The following is a 22,447-nucleotide window of genomic DNA, read 5'->3' as shown; positions in this document are numbered from 1 at the left end:
GGACAAACTCAATCACACTGATACGCAGCTCATCTGAGGGGCCCAGAGCTGGAAGCTCTTGCTCCTATTATCACTATTTAAACATTTTTTTAAAACCTAGAGGTGATTTTGAAAAAAAAAAAAAAAAAAGCAAAAGAAGAAGAAGGAAAAAAAAACCCCTTTGACCTTACCCCAGAAACATTATTATTTTTTTCTTTTCTTTTTATTTTTTTTTAAAGATTTATTTATTTATTCATTTGACAGACAGAGATCACAAGTAGGCAGAGAGGCAGACAGAGAGAGAGGGAGAAGCAGGCTCCCTGCCGAGCAGAGGGCCCGATGCGGGGCTTGATCCCAGGACACTGGGATCATGACTTGAGCAGAAAGCAGAGGCTTTAACCCACTGAGCCACCCAGGCGCCCCTTAAGATTTTCTTTTTAAGTAATCTCTACACCCAACCTGGGGATGGAACTCACATCCCCAAGATCAAGAATTACACACTCTGGGGCACCTGGGTGGCTCAGTTGGTGAAGTGTCTACCTTTGGTTTGGGTCATGATCTCAGGGTTCTGGAATTGAGCCCCACATCAGGCTCCCTGCAGAGCAGGGAGCCTGCCTCTCCCTCTGCCCCTCCCCACTCTTGTGTTCTTTCTTGTGCTTGCTTGCTCTCTCTCTGTCAGGTAAATAAATCTTTTAAAAAAATGAAATAAAAAAATAAAAATAAATAAAAAGAATTTACATGCTCTCGTGACTGAGCCAGTCAGGCATCCCGGAGACATTATTTCATTTTTATTTTTAAAACAAACATTTTATTTTGGAATAACTAGATTTAAAGGAAAGCTGAAAAAATAGTACAGAAGGTTCTTGCTACCCTCCACCCAGGCATCCCTAATGTCTCTACATTAACCTGATCCTAGAACATTTGTCACAACTAAGAAGTTAACATCGGCACATTATTTTTAAACTGTAAATTTTATTTGATTTTGCCTATTTTTGTTTAAGATTTTTAGTATTTGAGAGAGAGGGAAAGAGCATGAGGAGGGGAAGCTGCAGAGGGAGACACAGACTCTCCACGGAGCACAGAGCCCAACACAGAGCTCGATCCCAGGACCCTGAGGTCATGACCTGAGCTGAAGGCAGATGCTTAACCCACTGAGCCACCCAGGTGCCCCTGGCTTGGTTTTTAGGTGATGCCTTTTTTCTGCTCCAGCATCCAACCCAAGAAACCACGTGGCATTTAATGGGTGCATTAATAAATCTTTCTTCCCCATCCCATCTTTTTCACAGTCAAAAGAAAATATTTTTATTTCACTCTTAAATAACTGTAACAATTAATGGGATGTGTGCCCCTGTTGGGCTTGTGTAGCTTCTCAAACCTTAGAACTAGATTGGACACCAGTAACTTCCTTTATTTCTTATTCCACAGTGATTTTCACATTCTTTTGCTTTTTCTCAAACTTGCTTTCTTCAACTGCTTGCAGAAAACCTAGTGTTGCAAAGATATAAAGTCATTGATAGGAATGTAGTCCAGTTTGTGACCTTCCTTGTACTACTGGTTTGTGAGGTATTGAGCAGATGTGGAATATCATTCTGTCTCCCTTACAGTTTCATGAGTTCACTGACACTCTGGGGTATCTTGGTAGCCAGTCTGGGACTGGTCTTGGTGTCTTTTTCTTCCAGTAAATGATTTCTTTATGATAAACATCTAGGTTTAGGGTTAGTCTGCTCTAAAGATCCAATCATTTTATGTAGCTCTTAATAAAATTATTATTTTTACTTTCTCCTCTCCCTTCCCATTTCCTGTTGCTTCATCCTTTTGTACCTTTTAACATTGACTCTGTGCTCAGCATCGCTTTCTTTTTTTTTTTTTTCCCAAAGATTTTATTTATTTATTTATCTGAGAGGGAGTGAGAGAAAGAGTGCAAGCCAGGGGAGGGGCAGAGGGAGAAGGAGAAGCAGGGTTCCCACCAAGCGGAGAGCCCGATGTTGGACTCGGTCCCAGGACCCTGGGCTCATGACCTGAGCTGAAGGCAGATGCTTAGTGACTGAGCCACCCAGGCACCCCCAGCTTTGCTTTCTTGAAAGGTCCCTAGTCGTGGTATTTATACAAGGTGGGTGGGAAGACCTAACTTTTTTCAAGCACATGCTGTGAACCCACAGTCTCTGGTTTGATCTCACAATAGCCTCGTGAGGCAGAAACTGTTGTAACCCCTATTTTACAGATGAGGAAACCAGGGTCCAAAGGGGCAGGCCATACCCCAAGGTCTCTGCTTGAGAATGATGCAAGATGGTGATGATGGGGCTTCCCCAGAGACCCCCCGCCTCCCGCCCAGAAGCCTTGAGGGGGGCCCCAGGATGGACACAGAAGGAGGCTCATGAGCTCTTGCCTTCTGCTCTTTCAGAAATGGCCGAACGGCACAACACCAAACACGTCCTGAAGCTGGCCCGGGACCTCGTGTACAAGGTGCAGACTCTGATCGAGAACAAGTGAGGGCCTGCTCCCCTGGGCCTTGTCCGCCGAGCTGCCATCCGCCTGCCCAGCCCACTTTTCACTCCCGGCTGCCCTGGGAGCGAGGTCCCGGTGTCTGTTCATGAGCATGGACTTCTGTGCAAAGAGAAACTACCCCAACTTTGGCCACCCAGGCAGGTGGGGTCGAGGGGTTGCCCCTTCAGTTCAGCCTTATGTTTTCCCGTTTGACCAAAGATTGTCCGAGTCTGGGATTCCTCCCTGCGGGAGTTGGGGTGTGTCAGTGGTCAGAGGGAGCCTTTTCGTGGATGGCCTCCAGAAGGGTCGCTTCTCTTATTCTGTCCCAATGCCTCCAAGTTGTTCTGTCAGATGAGACTTGGGGAGGGAATTTGGGGGGGAATTGGTGTAGGAGAGGTCCATGGGACTACCTCTGTGCTCTGGAATGGGCCTTCGGAAAACAGAACATGGCTGGAAGGTTAGCTTAGTGCAGTTTTTGTACCTTGGCACTGTTGACATTGGAGCTGGATAATTCTTTTCTGTGGGGGCTGTGTATTGTAGGGTGTTGAGCAGGATTCTGGCCTCTACCTGCTAGATGCAAGTAGGGCCCCTTCCCCAACCCAGTTGTGACAACCAAAACGTTTCCAGATATTGCCACATGTCCCCACTAGAGAACCACTGATGTCCCCGAGGGCTTCCCAGCGTATGTCCCTCCCTGCCTTTTCTTGACACTACATGTGGCCTGAGGTCCCTTCCCATTCAGCAAAGGCCTGCAGGAGTCCACATCCATCTTGGGAGCCTGGATACCATTTGCTCTATTCTCTCATTTTTTTTCTCTTCCACCTGACCCCAGGAGAGACTTCTTTTCTTTCTTTTCAAGAAAGTCCTCTCCCTGGAAGGGTAATGGAGTGTGAGACACACCTGAGGAGTGGGACAGCCTGAGGCTCCTCAGGGTCCTGCGCAGAACCCCCACCCCCTCCCAGACAGGGCAGAGACCTCATCCCTTCCTTCACCTCCTGGGGAAGACCTCGCCTCCCCTTCAGCACGTGGGGTCTGGTGCTGCGGAATCTTAGAAGGTGTGTGTTGATGAAAGCCCCTTCTAGAGAAGTCAGAGAGGCTGGCTTTTCCCTAGGTGCCTGGCTCGCTCAGGACAAAGGGGCATAAGGAAGGCAGAGGTCAGCCAGGTTGACTGGGACATGTGTTTTCCTTGGCAAACATGCTGATGTCCTGGGACCAGAATCACGGCTCAGTCTGGGAACAGTCCCCTTCGTGTCATCATGGAGAGGGCTGCCAATCGCGGACAGCCGCTGAGCTGGCTGGTTCACCCTGCCCACCAGTCCTTCTGTAGGAGTGTTCCTGCCAACCTTTCCTGAGAATGCTTGGGAATCTGGAGAAGCAGTCTCGGGTTGAAAGTCTCCTCCCCAGAATGGCAGGGAGGATTTGGGAGAGGGGAGGAGACTCAAAGCCCATCGAAGCCCTTACAGAGAGGATATGTTGGTCCTCTGTCCTGAGCAAACCAGGATGGGAAGGAACCCCTGCCCTGCGTGCTTGTGAAGGTTAATCCCTCCGTCCCAGTGCCTTCCACTGTATCCAACTCCCTTCGTCCCTGCTGTGGGGGCTTCTTGAGCAGTATGGGAAAGATCTAAATGATGCTTGCCTCCAAAGAGTGTGCTCCATGACAATCGTGTCTCCTTGATCTGGTCCCCTGCCTTCCCAAGACGGGGAAAATATGTGCAAAACCCCCCTTTGGTTCAAAGTGTTCAAAGCCACTCAGCTGTTCATTACGGAGGACATTATTTCAGCAAGACCCAGGTCCTAGACCTTTCAACTCATATTTATTTTCTTGACAGACCTGTCCACAGTCCCTTCTCCGCCTTCTCTCTCGCGGTGTTCCAGAGAAGTGTCCATGGTTGTGATTTGGAACATCGCCTATTTATTCGGCTTACTGTGCTTTTTTTGGTCTCCGTACATCGTGCATGTCCTTGTGTCCTGGAAATCGAGTGTGTGGGAAGTTGTCCTGTCTATGGGGTGCCCGCCTCCTTTTTTCAGTGTTGCCAACATATCTCGTAACTCTTTACTGAAGAGTTGTGTCTATATAGAGAGAAAATATATATAAACAGAGAAATGTGTGAATATGGGTTCTTTTTTGTTTCTGGGCTTTGGGAATTTGTTTTAATACAAAGGAGAGGAGAAGTGTTCACCGTGGAAGACTGTGTCCTCCCAGCCCCACCCCAGTGACCCAAACCCAGAAGGGGACCGAGTCTCACGGTAGCTGCCTGGTCTTTCCCTAGGAGGTCCAAGGCAGGCAAAATGCTTCTCACTCCTTTGTGTCAGTTAGCTGTCAGTGTAACTAATGCCACATAACAAAGCACCCCAAAGCTCAGTGGCCTCACACTGCTGTTCATTTAGCTTAAAATTCTGTGGGGTTGACTGCATGGGCTGAGAGGGTCTTCTGGTCTGAGACGGACTTTTTCATAAATCTGTGGTCAGCTGATCGCCAACGGGGCAACTGGGCTTCTGACAGTTGGCTGGCTGGTGGCCAGGAAAGTGGGGGACACTGGGCCATAGGTCTCTCATCCCATGGCAGGCCAACTCAGCTTTGTGTGTATGGCCATGGTGGCAGTTTTCAAGAGTGCCAGCAGAAGTATGTGAGGCCTTTTGAGACCTCAGCTGGGAATCAGCATGAGGTCCTTTGTGCTACATTTTGGTCGCTCAGAGTAAGTCACATGGCTGAGTGCAGATTCAAAGGTTGGGGGAATCCCCCAAGTTCTAGTGCACAAGAGGGGTCCCCAGATGGTCAGCCATTTGACACGGGGTCATATCTCTAAGTTGACACCTGCTGCAGGAGCTCATCTCTCACCCCTAATATTCCCACAGACCAGCGGCTTGATCCCCTTGACAGCCACAGTCCCCACTCACGGCTACTACCATTCCCAACCTTAGCCATCAAGCAACAGGGACATCTCATGGATGCCCCATCCCTTGCAGCCTCTAGACATGGGCTGAGGGAAACAACTAGCTTTCAGCTGCAGAAGCAGACTTGATCCAATCTGATAAACACCCATCGAAACTGCAGGTTTTATACAGAAAAAGAGTGTTCTCAGGTGGCTGGGCAGCCTGCAGGAGCCCAGTCCCCACGTTCTCAGAAGACTGCCGGCAGAGGTAAGTCTTAAGCCCCACAGCAGTGGGCAGGTGGAGACTTGCCCTTTGCTCCTTCCAGGGGGATGTTTCTGAGTGCTAAGACCAGTCCTGATGTTCTGCGTTCTACATGGGCTTTAGAGCCCCCCCCCCGCCATTTCCCCAGCTCCAGCCATCACTTGGTACATGTGGCAGTCCTCCTGAAACACCACTATTGCAGCAGCCTCCTGGCATCCCCAGACATAAGCAGTGCCCCACACGGGTTATGTGTACACAGATGCCTGGCTGTGGGCACCGTTGACTTCCGGTCATTAATGATGTATGTTACAGGAAAAGACATCTTAAGACAGCATTTCTGTTGTTGACAAGACTTCCTAAATGCATGCGGTTGAGCTTTGCGTAGATGTGAACAGATGAGTCTTGCATCACCGGGCCTATTTTAATGACTCGGTCGCAGGATGGGGAAGTGCTCTCCATTTCTGTGTTTATGGGTGCAGAGTTGTGGCTGGACTCCTGCCATCCTTTTCCTCCTCCTGGCCCTCCTTGCTTCTTTCTCTTCTTTTCCCCTTCTCCTTGCCATGTTCCCCTCTCTCCTGTCTCATTGCATTGTGGCCAAGAGCATTTGGACAGCATCTTGCCCACGGTGTCCAGGCCCTTCTGGCTGTTCTGCTGTCCCTTTAATATCATGCTTTAGCCATGCTCATTGCCTTTTCACCAAGAGTTTCCTTTTTGGCCTGTGGGGGAGGCCATGAGGCAAATGAGAAGCACTTCTCCCATGTGCAGAGTTTGGGAGGCCCTCACCATCCCATTTCACGGATGCCTGGCAGGCATTCCTGCATCTAGTGTCCCCTTCCTTCTTCCCCTCACCTCCTTCCCTCCCGGGCCTTAGGTCCCAGGAGCCCAGGGAGGAGGGGGGCTGTAGTCAAGGGCACTGGGAAGAAGCCCTTCCAATTCCTTACCTTGCCAGCAGATACTCTTAAGTCCAGGAGACAGCAGACCCATGCACCACTGAGTTTTCTCGCACATTCTGTAATAGCATTTCCAACTCAAGGCACCTGCCACTGGCATTTCTGATTTTGACCATGTCTGCACCACCTATGCAATTGGATCTTTAGTGGTTTTCTTTTTTTTTTTTTTTTTTTAAGATTTTATTTATTTATTTGTCAGAGAGAGAGAGCAAGAGCAAGCACAGGCAGACAGAGTGGCAGGCAGAATCAGAGGGAGAAGCAGGCTCCCTGCGGAGTAAGGAGCCCGATATGGGACTCGATCCCAGGACGCTGGGATCATGACCTGAGCCGAAGGCAGCCGCTTAACCAACTGAGCCACCCAGGCGTCCCTTTAGTGGTTTTCTTTAAACCAACTCGCTGTTTAGACTTGTATCTATGGGAGGCCCGTGTCATTTTGCATAAACAGAAGATAATTGTAAATATAAGTATGTTTATTTTACCAAAATACTGTTTGCCGCCTTAAAAAAAAAAAAAAAAAAAAAAAGACCTTGAGCTGGAATCTGCTCTCTTTTTTAAGAAGAGATTTACCAGGAGTTTGAGAGGCTATGGAAGACATATGAGCACCAAACAAGCCTTTCATCTTGGCAGATATAAAGGACAGTTGAAGCCAGAATGGCTTTCTCATTTTGCCAGCTGAAATCATGTCCTATGTATCTCTGTCCACATGTTGGGAGAGCAATGATTTTGGATCCCAGATTTGCCCTTTCCTGGCTATGTGGCCTTGGGCAAGTGACTGTTCCTCACTGATGGGGGTTTTCACTTTTGTGCACTAAAGATAAGAATGCCTCCCTTTATCGTGGGTGCAGCCCTGGCCCCCCTCTTTCACTGGGACCCTCTACTCCTCCGTATCCCTGGGGATGATTTCCGGGTTGAGACTTCAGTGTCCCTGAGTTACCAGCATCTACCTAGCTCAGCTTCTCGGGTAAGGCTTGGAACAGTAGAGAATATGGCTCCCGGAGGAGAGCTCGGAAAGGGGCGAGCTCCCAGCCCTCTGGGGCTATGACTGAGGAACACAGCAGTTAGGTGTGGTGAGGCCTTCAGTCCTTGGCAGGAGCGAAGCCCGCTCTGACTCTGCAGTTAGCATCTGATTTGCTGAGTCAGGAAAAGACTTATAGGTCCCTAGGCTTCTAGCTTTCAAGCCGCCAGGCACATGGAGAGCTTGAGCCCAGGACAGGTGCAGACTAGAGGAGCACAACCTCATCTTACTAAAGGGCCAACTTTCGGATCTGTTGCTAAATCAAACCCTAGCAGGATTCAAATGACCCACGGGACCATGCTGTTCCCTGGGCATTTTCCATTACATCCGGGTGCCATGCAGAAATTCTCTAGTGTCTTCTTGGCATGCTTTCTTCAGACCAGTGGGCACAGTGATTCCCAGTAGACAGTGATGGGAATCACAGTGAATCCACAGTGATTCTTTGTAGACACAGGGCTCCTTGAAACAGTGGACACTCCTTGTTGTGATCAAGAGAAAATAAGACCGAAAGATTCCTCTGCCTCAAATAAGGACAGAATCTCCCTGTAAATCTTTCCTCGTTAAGGGCTGGAGAATCACTCCCTTTGGTGTTGCTGAAATAGTTCAAAAGGAAAATAAGGGATTTGGGGGCCATTGAGAGGTTATGACAGAGGGGATGTGGGTGACAGGGGCCGGGGGCTGAGTTTGGGCTTCTGCTTGGTGGCACCCAGTCGCTGCTGGGATGTGGCTTGGGTCTCAGAAGGTCTTCCCACGTGAGACTGACTTGCATGGAAGTGGTCCCACTGATAACGAGACATGCCTCTGGGTCCCTTTGAGCACCACGTGATAGCTTCTGAGGTTTTCTATTACTTTATTCCATTATTCTATGACTTTCTCTTTTTTTAAAGACTTGTTTATTTTAGAGAGAATTATGCAAGCAGGGGGAGGGGCAGAGGAAGAGGGAGAGAGAGAGAATCCTCAAGCAGACTCCCCAGTGAGCAGCGAACCCAATGTAGGACTCAACCCCAGGACCCTGAGATCATGACCTGAGCCAAAATCAAGAGTCAGACACTTAACTGACTGAGCCACCCAGGTGCCCCTCTACATTTTTCTAAGAAATCTGTCAAGGAACATTATTGTTCTTTTTGGAAGGTGAACACAAGCTGTATTCTGTGCAGTCCATGTGTTTTCAAGATCATGGAGTCATTCCTGGGGGTTGTTTATGGATGTTCTTGGTTGAGCATTTAAAGCTAGAAGAGTTGGATCAAGATAAGCTAGGTTGGGCAGAGGGAGCATATCCAGATTTTATTTTTGCTTCCATTTTTGAGGGGGACAGACCTGGGTGTAAATCCCAGTTGGCTGTGCAGCCGTAGGCAAGTGACTGTACCTCTCTGAGCCTCAGTTTTCACTTCTGTGAACTGGAGATAATAAAGCTATCCTTCAAAAGGGAGCTGAGCATCAAGTGTTTTTGCCCACCCAGCATCCTTCCCCCATTCCTGTACCAGCATCTTCTCCCATGTTCTGGGCAGCTGTATCTCCTACGTTACAACCATGGTCTTATAGGGAGACTGCTGATGTTCCCCTCCCCCTAGGGGCATGTGACTCTGTCCTGACCAGTTAGATTCCTTCCCTGGGAAGAGAGTCATTCATGCTTTCCTTCCACAGCGGCCAAGGTAGGAGGAGGCCAGCCTGGAGCTGTCTATGATCATGTCTCCTGTAGGTAGGGGAACAGGCATGGCTGGATCCACGTGTTCAGAGGTCCTTAAAGCCCCACCTCTGTCCATGTCATGGTTCCACTCTCCTCCATGCTGATGTACACTGATTCCATGCCCATCTCTGGACCAGTCTGTCCCACAATATCTTCGCTTTATTGGCTAGAAGGGCTCATTTATCCATAACGCGGGATAGTCAGAGAGTTGCTGGTGGTCATCTCCCTAGGAAAGACTAAGGTGTTGCTCCCAAAGAAGGGCAATGGGTCATGATAGGCAAAAGCCGCAGACAGACCCCAGCATCCCTGGCAGAGGGAACATGTGCAAGTGGTAGAAGTGTGAAGAGGCCTTCCATGGGCCCAGAATTCAGTATGGCAGAGGGAGAGGCACAGGGGTTGGGTGGGTACAAGAAAAAGGCTGAAGAGAGAGGTTGGAAGGGGATCCAGAAGGGCCTCTTGTGCCCCAAGTAACAGGTCTCCACATCAGTGGGACTGTTTGCCTGGGGTGGGGGATGAGAAGGGCCCCCCCTAACCCCACCCCAACATCGGACATGCTTTTGTACCAGCTTTTCTTGTACGTAATGGCACTCACTAAATACTTGATTGGCAAAGAAGGAATCCTCGAATTCCCCAAGAAAAGAGGAGTTACAAAGATGGAGGGGTACGAAAAGGAATAGGCACGTGCCTGTTGAAAGATGCAGTGTTGGAGGGACAGCTCAGACTCTGAAGTCCTGGGTACTCTCATTTCTTTACGGAAACTCTGCATCCAACCTGGGGCTTCAACTCAACAACCCAGAGATCACAAGTCTCCTGTTTCACTGACTAAGTCAGCCAGGCACCCCCCTGGGCATCCTTCATGAATAGATGTAGTTCTCCTGAGCCGTCCTGGGAGGTAGGGATTATAATAATAAACTCAACTTGTTTGAATACAATAGACCTTAACGTGGTGCTAAGTGCTTTATTTACACAGAGCATCTCAAGTTAATTCCCATAATGACTCTATGAAGGAGGCATTATCTTACACACACACCCCTCCTCCTCCTCCCATTTTACGGCTTCCATGGTGGTCCAGAGAGGTGAAGTGATTTGCCCGAGGTCACACAGCACAGAAGCTGCAGAGGTGACGTTTGAATGTGGATTTATAGAGATTTCATACCACTGTGAAGTGGACCCTTTTTGCTTCTCCTGGGGTATTTTTATTTGCTCATTTCTGGCATGAGGATGATCTTCTCAGTGTCACCCGAGAAGAGGATGATCTTTCCCTGGACCTTGGTCATTCGGGGCCATCCAATCATAGGCAGGAAGCTGGCTAGGACTGCACTGAGGATGGCAGTCACATAGCCCCAGCCCAACTGGCACTGCCCACCATGGTACACAGAGGAGGCTCCACAAGCTTCCTTGGCGAATGGGGAGGCCAGGCTGATGGGGAAAACCAGCAGGCCCACAGTGATAGAGGTGGCTGGAGAGAGCAGGAAGGAACACAGTGTGTCAATCAAGGGGCTCTGGGCTACCCTCATCCCAGGACTCACTGATCCACCCTCCTATCTACCCACCCGTGCATCAACCCATTCACTTACATACTGACTTAAAACCTATCCTTTTAGTCCATCACTCAACTAGTCCTCCACCCAGCTGTCCATCTATTCACCCATCCATTCAACAATATTCTAACCCTCCCATCTCTTCATCCCCCATCCACCTATCCATTCACTTATCTATCCATCTGCCCATCTGCCTACTTAGTCACGTGTACCCCACCATCTATCCATCCATCTGCCCACCCATCCATCTACCCACCCAACCATCTCACTACCCATCTACCCACTCAACCACCCAACCATCCATCTACCCACCCAACCATCTCTGTCCACCTACCCATCCATCCACCCAACCATCTGTCTACCCACCTATCCATCCACTCACCCAACCATTCATTTGTCCACCCATCCATCCACACACCCAACCATCCATCTATCCATTCATTCACCCATCCATCCACCTACCCATCCATCCATTCACCCAACCATTAGTCATCCACTAATATATCTATAGATCCATCCATCAGTTCACCTACTTACCTATCCACTCTCCCATTCATTCATTCACCAACCCACCTTTCAGTGCATGCATTCATTCATCACAACTGTTACAGGTGTGCTCTGTTGACACTAAAGAAATAAACTATACACCTCCTCACCTTTAAGGCACTCTCAGTGCAGAAGAATCACATAACCCTAGCTCCTCTTGCTGCTCTTCAGCCACATTGGTCTGCTTATAGTTCTGTGACCCTGCCTTGCTCCCTTGTCTCTAAGCTTTTGCCCCCAGTGTTCCCATTACTGAAGTTACCTTCTCTATTTGACCAATTCCCACCTGTACTTCCAGACTCAGATACCTCCTGTAGGAAGCCTTCACTAACATCCTCTATCCTCCTGAGATTTGTCCTTGTATCTTATGTTCATCCCTATCTTATCAAATACCCACTGAGTTGTAACTACCTGATGCACCCTGCCCCCACCAGACACCACACAAGCCTAGGACAAGGACTATATATAGCTCCATCCATTGAATTAACAAATATGTAGTGAGCATCTATTATGTGCAAAGGCACTGTGCCAGGTGCTGGCAATGTCAAGGCAGACATGTCCTTGCCCTCAAGGAACTGATGTAGTGGAGAGAGATGAACAATGATCAAGCAGGCAGATAAGTCTTAAGTGCTGTGAAAAATGCAGAACAAGGTGAGAGGTAGGAGAATCTCAGGAGAGGGGAGCTCCGTTACCTAGAGGTCATGGACGATCTCACTGAAGCAGTGCTATTTGAGCAAAATAGAGGAGCAAGGCATGTAAGATCTGAGAAAAGAGAATCCCAGGCAGAGCATACAAATGTGGTGCATGATGGAATGGAAAGCAAGCCATGTGGCTGGAGCAGGCTGAGCCTGGCAGAAGGGGTAAGAGGTGATACTGGTGAGGGAGTGAGGGTTTCATCAGGCAGAGCCTCCTCAGCCATGACGAGGAGTGTGGATTTTACTTTGAGTGTAACAGGAAGTCACTAGAGGCTAGATAAACCAGTTTGAGTGGCCTGATCTAATTTCAGTTTTGACAGGACCTGTTTGGCTAGCGTGGCAGACAGACTCTAGGAGTCAAAGGTGGCAGCAGAGAGACATGTGAGGTGATTGTCACTCTAATCCAGGTGAGAGGGGATGGGAGATTATTTGCATGAGGGTTGCAGTCAAGCCCTCGGCTATACCATCCAGAGCCTAGGTGGGACTTAGAGAAAAGCAACCCTCCTGGGGAGTTGCAGCCCTGCCATTTCACAGCTTAGTAAGTGGAGCATAGCCTAGATTTCAGCATCTCTCAGCCCTCAGCTAGCTCCTTTGTGCAGTGCACAACCTGCTCAGCTGTGTATGGTGGTCCCGGTAAAGATGATACAAAGTGGTTGAGTGAGAGAGAAACAAAGGGGTACAGACTGTTAGAACTGGGTTTAGCTAAGGGCAGGAGAGAGTGATGTTAAGTATACCACTCCCTCCCCATCATTTTTGGCTTGCTAAAGGACCAGAAAGTCTTCAATCCTAGGATTTATCTCTGAGATTCAACATGCTCACAGGTTTATTCATTCTTTCCTTCCTTCATTCATTCTACAAACATGTTTGGAATGGTTACTATGTGATAGTGGATTTACCTGCAACTGCCTGCACCCCTGGCATTGGGCCACTGCCCCTTCTGGGACACAGCCCTTTGGGGGCCAGGGCCCAAGATAGGAGGAGAACTGCATTAAAGGCCAACAAGAGCCATCCTCCAAGGAGAATTGCAGCTGAGACCTGCCAGGAAGAAAGAGGAGGGTGGGTTTTGAATGGGGCGGGGGTGGGGGGGTGGGGTATGTCTCTCTGTTTACTGGCCAGCTACTGGGTCCTCAAAACCCCAAGAGGTCTGTGCTATCATTACCCCCATTTTACATGTACACAAACTGAGGCCCAAGGAGGTGGAGTCATTTGCCTCAGGACACACAGCTAATTAAGTGGCAAAGCCAGAATTAATACCCAAACTTACAACCACCATACCCCACCTTTATGACTACCTGCTATATGACGGGATCACCAGGAGAGGCACCTTTGTAATCATGGGTTTCAGAGGCTATATAATCTTCCTTATTTACTCCCAGTGTTGGCCTGGGAGTCCTGACCCCTTGTCCACATTGTTGAAATTAGTGATGCTCATTGTAACAGACTTTCAACACTGTAGCTGTGGTTTTCAAACTTAGCGGTGCACAGAGGGTGGCCAGGTAGGTGTATGCAGGTTGTACACTGTACAACACTTGCAGATGCCTTGGGATCATCCTGGATTCGTATATTCATTACAGTTCTTGTCCAGCAGATGGCAGTACAGTGTCCTGAAGAAGGGGGACCTTTTCTTAATCTGTACTAAGGTGCTAAATGGACTTGGAACTGCCTTCAGAATCTGGCTGTTTGCTAAAATGCAGATCGCTGGACAGCACCGCACACCTACACACTCAGAGGCTCAGTGTGGGGAACCAGAACTTGGCCTCCCACACCCCTGTCCCGGCTCTGGTGGATTTGATAGCACCCCTGAGGTCCCCGCCCTGGTCTTACCTTCCAGGCAAAGTCAGGAATATCGTCCAGGGACCTGAAGGTCCCACAGCTCTGGTTCCAGCTGTCACCCCGAGGCCAGGAGCAGTAGGTAAGGATGCCAAAGGAGAAGGTGTGGGACTGGAACCAGGCAGGAGAGATGAGGCTAAGGGCCGAGATGCAAGCTAAGGAGAGTCCCAGGGCTGCCCAGACGCTGCCCGCCATCAGGGACCTTCAATGACCTAAAGGTCGACAGGCAAGATGAGGGGTGGAGGCTGCTGGGAAGGAGAGGAACAGGAGCTGGTGAAGGTGTCCCCCAGTCAGAGACCTGATCCCCAGCCTCCTTTCCACCTGGTGATGCAGAGGGAAGTCGTCATATCTGGGGAGGGGGTGGGGCTTTGCTCTAATAAGTTCTGGAAGTATGATAACCCCAAATTGTAGAATAAATGTGATTAAATAGAACTTTGAACACTTCCACTCTGCATGGAACATCATCATTACTGGTCCAGGCAAGGCCTGTCCCGTATTTCCTTCCTCCCTTCATTTGCTCATTCATTCATTCCTCGGCCCCTCAAGTATTGCACTGTCCAAAAGGGCTGCTTCTCCCCAGAAGGGGCACCATTTTCTAAATTTCACACAGATGCTGTGTTTCCAGCAGCCACCCTACCCATTAGCTCACTTCTCCCAATCACTGACCAATGTAATTATTTAATTGTATCTTTTTGTGTGGATGTTATTTTTGCAAAATGGGTATTGTTCCATATGTGTGTATTTGTTTAAAAAGACTTATTTATTTTATCTGAGAGAGAAAGAGAGAGAGTGAGAGAGAGAGCATGAGCAAGAAGGAAAGGGAGAAGCAGGCTCCCCGCCGAGCAAGGAGTCCGGACATGGGACTGGATTCCAAGACCCTGGGATCACGACCTGAGCTGAAGGCAGACGACCAACCAACTGAGCCACCCAGGCACCTCAGTGTGTATTTTTAATTTATGTAATTGACATTATTTTATATGTTGCCTTTTGCTGCCTACTTGGGGCACCAAGCATGATCCTTTTAGGGTTGAGCTGTGTTTCTGTGTGTATGCCTATTCCATTTAACTTGGAGTTTTCCAGAAGCAGATCCTGAGACAAGGGTTTGGTTGTACTTGGGAGGTCGTCCCATGGAGGAGGAAGTGAGATGGGAGGAGAACACAGCCCCGTTAAGAGTTTTTTACAAAGCCAGCTGTCCCCAGGGTGGCTCTGAGAGAGGAGGTATACCCAGGACCTCTGAGTTACCCCTCCTGAGGGCAGAGGGAGGTGTGGTCTTTACAAAACCAACTCCTTCCAGCCGTTGGTCGAGGGCTGCGCCCAATACTGGGTGGCAACAGTCGGTGGGGGTGCACAAGTGGGTTCTAGCAGGAACCAACAAGAGAGCCGTGATAAAACACCTTGCAGGCAGATGAAAGCCTACTGCTGTGCAGAGACCCCATGACAATGACCTTGAGGGGTACGGAGCTGACCATGACAGGATTGGCCACACCGTTGTCTCCACCTGCTATCCCCTCTGCATTTCGCCTACTCTAGCCCCCTACCGCAGGCAGTTCTGCCATGGACGTCCGTGTGCCTGGACTTGTGCCAGAATTTTGGGGGAGTGTACACCTCGGAACACTCTTGCTATCTTGGATGGCACATCTCTGTTTCCTCTGAGCGAGAAATCCTGATTCCTCCCCCAGGGAAGGCTGCCCATTCCACCATCTCTCCCTCCGTGCTGAAGGCACCTGCGAGCTCAAACATTAATCTCAGTCTCCTCCCGCCTTATAGATGGGATGGTAGAGGCCCAGAGAGGGCAGCAGATGCCCCCAGACTGACCCAGGAGGCCAGCATGGGTGGGTGAGTTGGGTGGGGGTTCTGTCCACACACTGTCATGGGCCAGGCAACTAATACACATCCTACAGCTCATATGCTTTGTGACTCCCCGGCTACAAGCCCAGAAGGCTGCAGTGAGCGTGTCTTTGTCAACTGGAAGAGAGCCCACCCATGGCCCAGGTGGGTGCTATGACTTCATGTGTGATCAGGGAGGACACTGAGGCTCAGAGAGGACTGGGAGATTCATCCCAAGGATACAGTTAGAAGGGCCAGGCCAAGGGCTAATACCCAGACCTAATGAGTTGGCAGTGGTCCCTCTCGAGAGCCCCAAGGTAAGGGTTCTAATATTTACCAAGCCTCACCCACCTGCTGCAGGCCAGGCTCTTCGTAGAGAAGTGAGGGAACATGCCCAGGGTCTCACAGCTAAGATGTGGGACAGCGGTACTTGAACCTGGATCTGTCTAACCCTTGAACCAGGACTAAGGTCAATACTTAACCATGCTCCTTCCCATCATATTGCTCAGCCTTCTTCAGCCCCAGCCTCTACTCTTCCCACTGCCTTCCTCACCCCAGCTCTTAGCTTTCTTCTGAGGCAGGGCTGTGCATCTGTCTCTCTCTGCTCCGGTGTGGCTATTCCCCAGCCCGCCATGGGGCCAAGATAGCTCCTCTGGCCTGGTGATGGCATCTCCCAAGAGAATTTCATTTCTCTTATCCTGAGACTGCCCCCAAGCAACTCTGAAAGTGCCAGGTACAGACCAATGTTCCAGCCATTTACAGCCCAAGTAAATGCTTTCACTCTGGGGAGGCCATAAAGGTTCAATTTCTGGCCCTCAGATGTATTGGCTATGTGACCTCGGGCCAGACACTTACCCTCTCTGGGCCTCTGTTCCTTCATCTGTGAAACAAGCCTGATACAGAAGGTACTTGGTGGAGTGCCCTGCACCTGGGAGGTCCTCCATAAATGGGCGTGTTGGTGATAATGGTAGTGATCCCTGCAGTGGCAATGGGACTGTTTACAGTAGTATTAGTATTATTCATGGCTATTGTCTCATTGCTCATGTTGGGATTAGCAGACACTTCAAAGAGATAATAACCAGAAATGGAGATCCAGATTGCTCATGTGACTTGCCCAAGATCCCCCCACCCTGGGCAAATTAGGGGGAAAACTGGGATCTAAGCCAAGACTCCAGCCCCCAGACTAATGAGCAGAAACACCTTCCCCTCCTCTGACAACATCCCTCCCGCTCCTGTCCCCTTGGCTTGCTCTCAGAGAGGGAGGGAGGCAGGTAGATGGGGAAGATGGGAAGGAAGGGAAAGGTGCGGGTGATGCAGGGAGAGCTGAGAGTTACCCATTAGAGCAGGGAGGGTGAGTGTTGGGGTGCAGGCACAAACCACTCCAAAGGGAAGGCAAGACCCTGCTTCAACCACTGAGCAGCAAATATTTACTACCTTGACCTCTCCTGGGAGGACTGGGCATGATGCCCTTCCCTGCACCTCAGCCCTCAGCTCAGCCCCTCAAACACACTCATTGACAAACACAGAGAGAGTTATGCCACAGCCCAGCACAGCAAGGGCCTCCAGAGAATAACCAGAGGAAGGATGTGGGACGACTTAGTGCCTCAGACAGTCCTTGGAGAATATCCAGAGCGTCACTTAAATATCACTAAATCGTCAAGTGCCAGAGTTACTGAGTTTTCAACTCTCTTCATTCCTTCTCATCAAGAAGAAAGTCCCTGCTGGAGATAATCAGTCTCAAACAACTTTCAAACATCTGCCAACCTCTCCCATTTTTAATACATAAATAAAATAATTAATTAATTATGATTTCATTTTATTGAGAATGCGTGCACATGAGCAGTGGGCAGAGGGTTCTGAGGGAGAGAGGGAGAATCCCAAGCAGATTCCACTATGGGCGTGGAGCCCGGTGTGGGGCTCGATCTCACAACCCTAAGATCATGACCTGAGCCGAAAGCAAGAGTCAGGTGCTCAACTGACTGAGCCACCCAGGCGCCCCCTAACTTTCCCCCTTTTTAAAAATGATGGGGAGCCTTGAACAGGCAACAAAGTCTGAGTAAGAATTCAGGAATATGGTTGCTGTTTCCTTGTATTTATTGTGGTGGTTTTGGTCTACGTTTTGCTGTGATGCTGGTTGTCCATTTAGAATTAAAAATGTCTTTTAATGAAAAACTGAGTTAATTTAAAGCCCCATCGTATCTGCATAATCATAGAGGTGGCTGGAGGGGGAGGCCGTGAGGGAAGGTGGCCTGGGGATAGCCAGCACTGCTGCTGATAACTGGAAGTGAGGCCCAGGAGGGCTGAGCCAGCCCAAGGGCATGCATGGTCAAAAGCGGCTGAGCTGCCAGCCAAGCCAAGGACACCCACATGTACTCCCCCGGGCTGGTGCTTTTCAAACCTTGGGCTTCACTTTGGGACTCCAAGTCTGGCTAGAACTTTTTAAACGTGGCAGGAGTCCTAGGCTTGGAGGCCAGCCAGTTCCTCTACCACTTCCCAGCTGTGTGACCTGGAACAAGGAACTCCATTGCTCTGGGCCTCAGTTTCTCCATCTATAAAAACAGATTGGACGTCCCAGGGGCTAGGGAGCAGGGGTTTAACCACTGAACAGGGGATGTAGAAAGAAGCAGACGGACCACATCTTCCCTTTTCCAACACTGTGACCTTGGGGAGACTGCCTCACTTTGCAGTCTCCCCAAGAGACTGGGGGTTACTGGGAAGGTTCAAGGGGGATAGAATGCTTGTGTGTGTCTCAGGGGGAGGGAGAGAGAAGCCTGGGCAGGGAGGTCAGGATTACAGTGCAGAGACATTTTATTCCCAGGATTAGAAAATCCCAGTGGCTGCTAGCCAGTGGGTAAGATGCAGCCCCTCAAGGGAGGGAGATGGAATTTTTTTTTATTCCTACACCAAAATCAGCCTCTCCTAGGGGGTTGGCAGGATCCCGAGGGGTGTAATTCCAGCCAGGAAGCCGGAGAGCCCAGAGCCGACTGAGACCTGTGCTTTTGCTCTCTCCAACTGCCCCTGTGACTCTCCAGGCGTTTCTGACCTTGAAAAGTGTTTTGTTCTCCAGATAATGTGCTCAATGTCACCTGGGAAAATCACGCCGACCGTCCAGGTGCCCAGAAACCTAAAGAGGCATTATAACCTGAAACCACATCCGGGCAGGCTCCAAGTAGCTGGAATCCACCTAAGGGAAGCTTGAAAGGGACTGAGCCTTTTCTCCTCCTGCCGCCCCCTGGCAAACACGTGCCTTGCTTCTCCCGGTGCTCTTATTAAGTGTTCTTATCAGAGTTCCCATATTCACTTTAAAGATTTTTATTTATTTATTTATTTGAGAGTGAGCAAGAGAGAGATAGGGAGAGCTTACATGGGCAGGGGGTTGGGACAGAGGCAGAGGCAGAAGCAGACTCCCCCGACTGAACAGGAAGCCCAATGCAGGACTCCATCCCACAACCCTGGGATCATGACCTGAGTCAAAGGCAGATGCGCAACACTGAGCCACCCAGGAGCCCCAGAGTTCCCATTTGTACAGAAGACAAAAGGAAGCCTTGGGAAGTAAGTGGTAAACCAGGAAGTAAGTATAAGCAGGCACTCAAACACTCAGACAACTGGTCTTCTGACTCTGTGCCTGATCCCCAAGTGGTATTTAGAAGTTAGTTTGAAAGTCAGATACAAGGGCGCCTGGTTGGCTCAGTGGGTTAAGCCGCTGCCTTCAGCTCAGGTCAGGATCTCAGGGTCCTGGGATCGAGTCCCACATCGGGCTCTCTGCTCAGCAGGGAGCCTGCTTCCCTCTCTCTCTCTCTGCCTGCCTCTCCATCTACTTGTGATTTCTCTCTGTCAAACAAACAAACAAACAAACAAATCTTTAAAAAAAAAGAAAAGTCAGATACAAACACAGCAGCTTCCTGGGTGCTCCACCGTTCTGGCATGGTCCACCCTCCCACCTGACCTGGCCAGGGGGCATGCATGGTCCCAAAGGAGCCACAGTGAGTCACAGAAGGCAGAACCATGGGACATAGGAGGCTAGAGGTGACTACACTGCTTTCATGTGCCCCCACAGCCATGTCCCTTTCTCTTTCCTGGCTTCCATGTCCTTATCTGTTAACCAAAGGGGTAGGTCATTTATTCATTCAACTTCTATGTGCCCAGTCCAATGTGACCTTCATGGATACAATAGTGAACAGAACACACTCAATGCCCTCTAGGAACTTAGGGTTTTGTGGACAAGACAAACAGGAAAGAATAATATAGTCTGTCTATCCATCCATCCATCCATCTAGTCAACAAACATGTATTGAGTATCTGTTATGTTCCAGGTAATGTTCTAGGTGTTGCAGATTTAATAGTGAGGAAAACAGATAAAACTGCTGTCCTCACAGAGCTTATACTCTAGAAGGAAAACAAGACAGTAAAGGTATAGACAAGTCCGTGTATAAGATGTTGGATATTAATAGATGTCATACAGAAAAATGAAGCAGGGAAGGCAGATGCTGAGTGATCAGAGAGGTCATGGAAAGCCATGAGAAGATAACCTTTGGGCAAGAGCTGTAGGAGCCGTAGGAGGACGGGTTTGTGGGGGAGAAATAGTCCAGGCAGCAGGAGATGTAGGAGCAAAGACCCTGTGGTGAGCATGAACTTGGCAAGTTTCAGGAAGAAAAGAAGCTGGGGAAAGTGGGGGGAGTGGAGAGCCCTGTTGGCAATGGAGATCTTTGGATTTTAATTTGTTAGTGAGATGCAGAATCCACGGACAGGCCTGAGCAGGAGTGTGGCAACCAATCTTGTGTTTTCAAAAGATCACTCGGGGGTACCCGGGTGGCTCAGTTGGTTAAGTGTGTAACTCTTTTTTTTTTTTTTTTTAAGATTTTAGTTATTTATTTGATAGAGAGAGAGATCACAAGTAGGCAGAGAGGCAGGCAGAGAGAGAGGGGGAAGCAGGCTCCCTGCTGAGCAGAGAGCCCGATGCGGGGCTTGATCCAAGGACCCTGGGATCATGACCTGAGCCAAAGGCAGAGGCTTTAACCCACTGAACCACCCAGGCGCCCCAAGTGTGTAACTCTTGATTTCAGCTTAGGTCATGAGATGGGGCCCTGTGTCAGGCTCCATGCTGGGTTTGGAGGCTGTTTGAGATTCTCCCTCTCACCCTCTGCTTCTCCCCTATGGTGGACCAGATAGGTGGGCAGAGAGGGAGGGAAGAGGAAAGGGGGAGAGCCTGGATCCATGTTCAAAGCCAAAGGTCAAGCCAACTGAAAGTGTTTAGGGATTAGGCAGAGTGTTAGGATGCCTCCAGGACTCTTTCCCTTGGTACTGGGGATGGGGGAGCTGCCACTGCTGATTTGGGGAAGCTCTGGGAGAGGCCGGTTTGCTAGGGGAGGAAGAAGGATCTGAACATGATGCAGCCTAAGTCAAGTTTCAGATGTGCATTTTGCCAAACCTGTCAGTCAACAGACATTGGACAGGCATTGCTTCAGGCCAGGAGAAATCCCAGAGTAATGTTGGGCACAAATACCTAGGAGGGGTCCCTGATCCAGCCAGGGGGTGGGGGTGGGGGGCAGGTGACATCCAGGCTGAGATCTGATGGGCCAGCTGGGACTGGGGAGAACCTTGACTTGCACCCTTTTCTCTTCCTCCCAGCTACACAGCCAGCTAAGCCAGATTTCTGCTTCTGGTCTAGGCTCTGTTACAAGTTTGGTGGTGTGAGCTAGGAAAATGATGCAATACAGTGTCCCTGAGTCTCAGTTTCCCATTGCAACGGGCTGAATGTGTGAGTGCCCCCAAATTCGTATGTTGAAATCCTCACCCCCAAGGTCATGGTATTAAGAGGTGAGGTCTTCGGGACGTGAAGAGTTCATGCAGATGGAGTCCTCATGAAGGTATTTGTGCTTTCTTAAAAGAGACCCCAGAGAGCTCCATCTCCCATTCTGCCATGTGAGGACACAGCAAGAAGGTGGCCGTGGGGAAACTAGCAAATGGGCTCTCCCCAGACACCAAATCTGCCTGCGTCTTTATGGAATTCTCAGCCTCCAGGCCTGGGGGAAATACATGTTTGTTGTTGATAAGCCTCTCAGTCTGTGGTGCCTTGTTAGAATCGCCTGAGCAGACCAAACCCACCTACAAAAGGACGGCCATACTCTAGACCAATGGGACTTACCTTTGGGAGGTGACAGATTCCTTTGAAAATATGATTTGAAACTATAGATGCCTTCCCCATGCAGGCTTATGTGTACACACACACACACACACACATACACGGGCATGCTATTATGCTATTTCAGGGGTACCTGGGCCCCTGAAGCTCACTATGGCCCCTAGAAAACACTTTCTTCTCTCCCCTTTTCTGATTCTTCCCTCCAGACTTACCACACTGCAAACTTTCCAACGAGGCCTCTTACTGCTCAGTCTCCAGCTTTGAGAACATAAGTCTGTGACCTTGTAGAATGTCTCTTTCCCTTGGAAGGAAACATTCAGGTTGGTGACTAAAGCCCAGGTGGGTGATAAGCTGGTCTGAGTTGTGTGTGTGTGCATGTGCGTGTGCGTGTGTGTGTGTATTGTGTGTGTGTTTCTTCCCAGTTCCTTAAATCAATAGTCTTCCACCTCGGGCTACTAGATGGGCTGGGCAAAGAGGGAAAAGCCAGCCCCAGATCAGAATGAGGTAAGGTATGGTGTTTCCTGAGTAGGAGAAGGCATGAATAGGGATTAACTGGTCTACAGTTAAACACCAGTTGTTGAAATTTTTGGCACTGTGCTCTCCTTTCTGCCTTGCTAAT

At 49.5% G+C, this 22,447-nt stretch overlaps 2 protein-coding genes across 10 annotated transcripts in view; one reads left to right on the top strand and one right to left on the bottom strand.

Annotated features, from left to right (window-relative positions):
• Positions 1–4,575, top strand: part of SGSM1 (small G protein signaling modulator 1) — a 90,097-nt gene extending 85,522 nt beyond the window's left edge. For all 8 annotated transcript variants that reach the window (XM_082698815.1, XM_082698811.1, XM_082698814.1 and 5 more), the window contains one exon: positions 2,381–4,575. In XM_082698815.1, the coding sequence (XP_082554941.1) occupies positions 2,381–2,416 (36 nt within the window). In that variant the 3' untranslated portion in view covers positions 2,417–4,575. The remainder of the gene's footprint in view (positions 1–2,380) is intronic.
• Positions 4,576–10,188: 5,613 nt separating this feature from the next.
• LHFPL7 (LHFPL tetraspan subfamily member 7) lies at positions 10,189–22,238 on the bottom strand. Of its 2 annotated transcripts, none has more exons than XM_082698820.1 (4): positions 22,041–22,238; positions 13,854–14,107; positions 12,926–13,064; positions 10,189–10,709 (listed from the first exon to the last, which is right to left on the bottom strand). In XM_082698820.1, exons 2-4 carry the CDS (start codon positions 14,052–14,054, stop codon positions 10,447–10,449), a joined length of 603 nt encoding a protein of 200 aa, XP_082554946.1. In that variant the 5' UTR covers positions 14,055–14,107; positions 22,041–22,238; the 3' UTR covers positions 10,189–10,446. The 2 variants fall into 2 exon arrangements, with proteins under 2 accessions (XP_082554946.1, XP_082554947.1); XM_082698821.1 differs by having other exon boundaries at positions 13,854–14,104; positions 22,041–22,177.
• Between the last annotated feature and the right edge of the window lie 209 nt (positions 22,239–22,447).

Source organism: Mustela nivalis (genome assembly GCF_964662115.1).
Source record: "Mustela nivalis genome assembly, chromosome: 14".
Classification (NCBI taxonomy): Eukaryota; Metazoa; Chordata; class Mammalia; order Carnivora; family Mustelidae; genus Mustela; species Mustela nivalis.
This window is presented reverse-complemented; position numbering and strand designations above follow the sequence as displayed.

Excerpts from the sequence above, each read along its gene's own strand:
- LHFPL7 (XM_082698820.1), bottom strand. The coding sequence starts at position 14,054 with ATGGCGGGCAGCGTCTGGGCAGCCCTGGGACTCTCCTTAGCTTGCATC. Across the intron at positions 13,065-13,853 it reads TTCCTGACTTTGCCTGGAAG|GTCTCAGCTGCAATTCTCCT; the intron begins GTAAGACCAGGG and ends TCTTCCTGGCAG. Across the intron at positions 10,710-12,925 it reads AGGGGTGCAGGCAGTTGCAG|CCACCTCTATCACTGTGGGC; the intron begins GTAAATCCACTA and ends TGCTCTCTCCAG.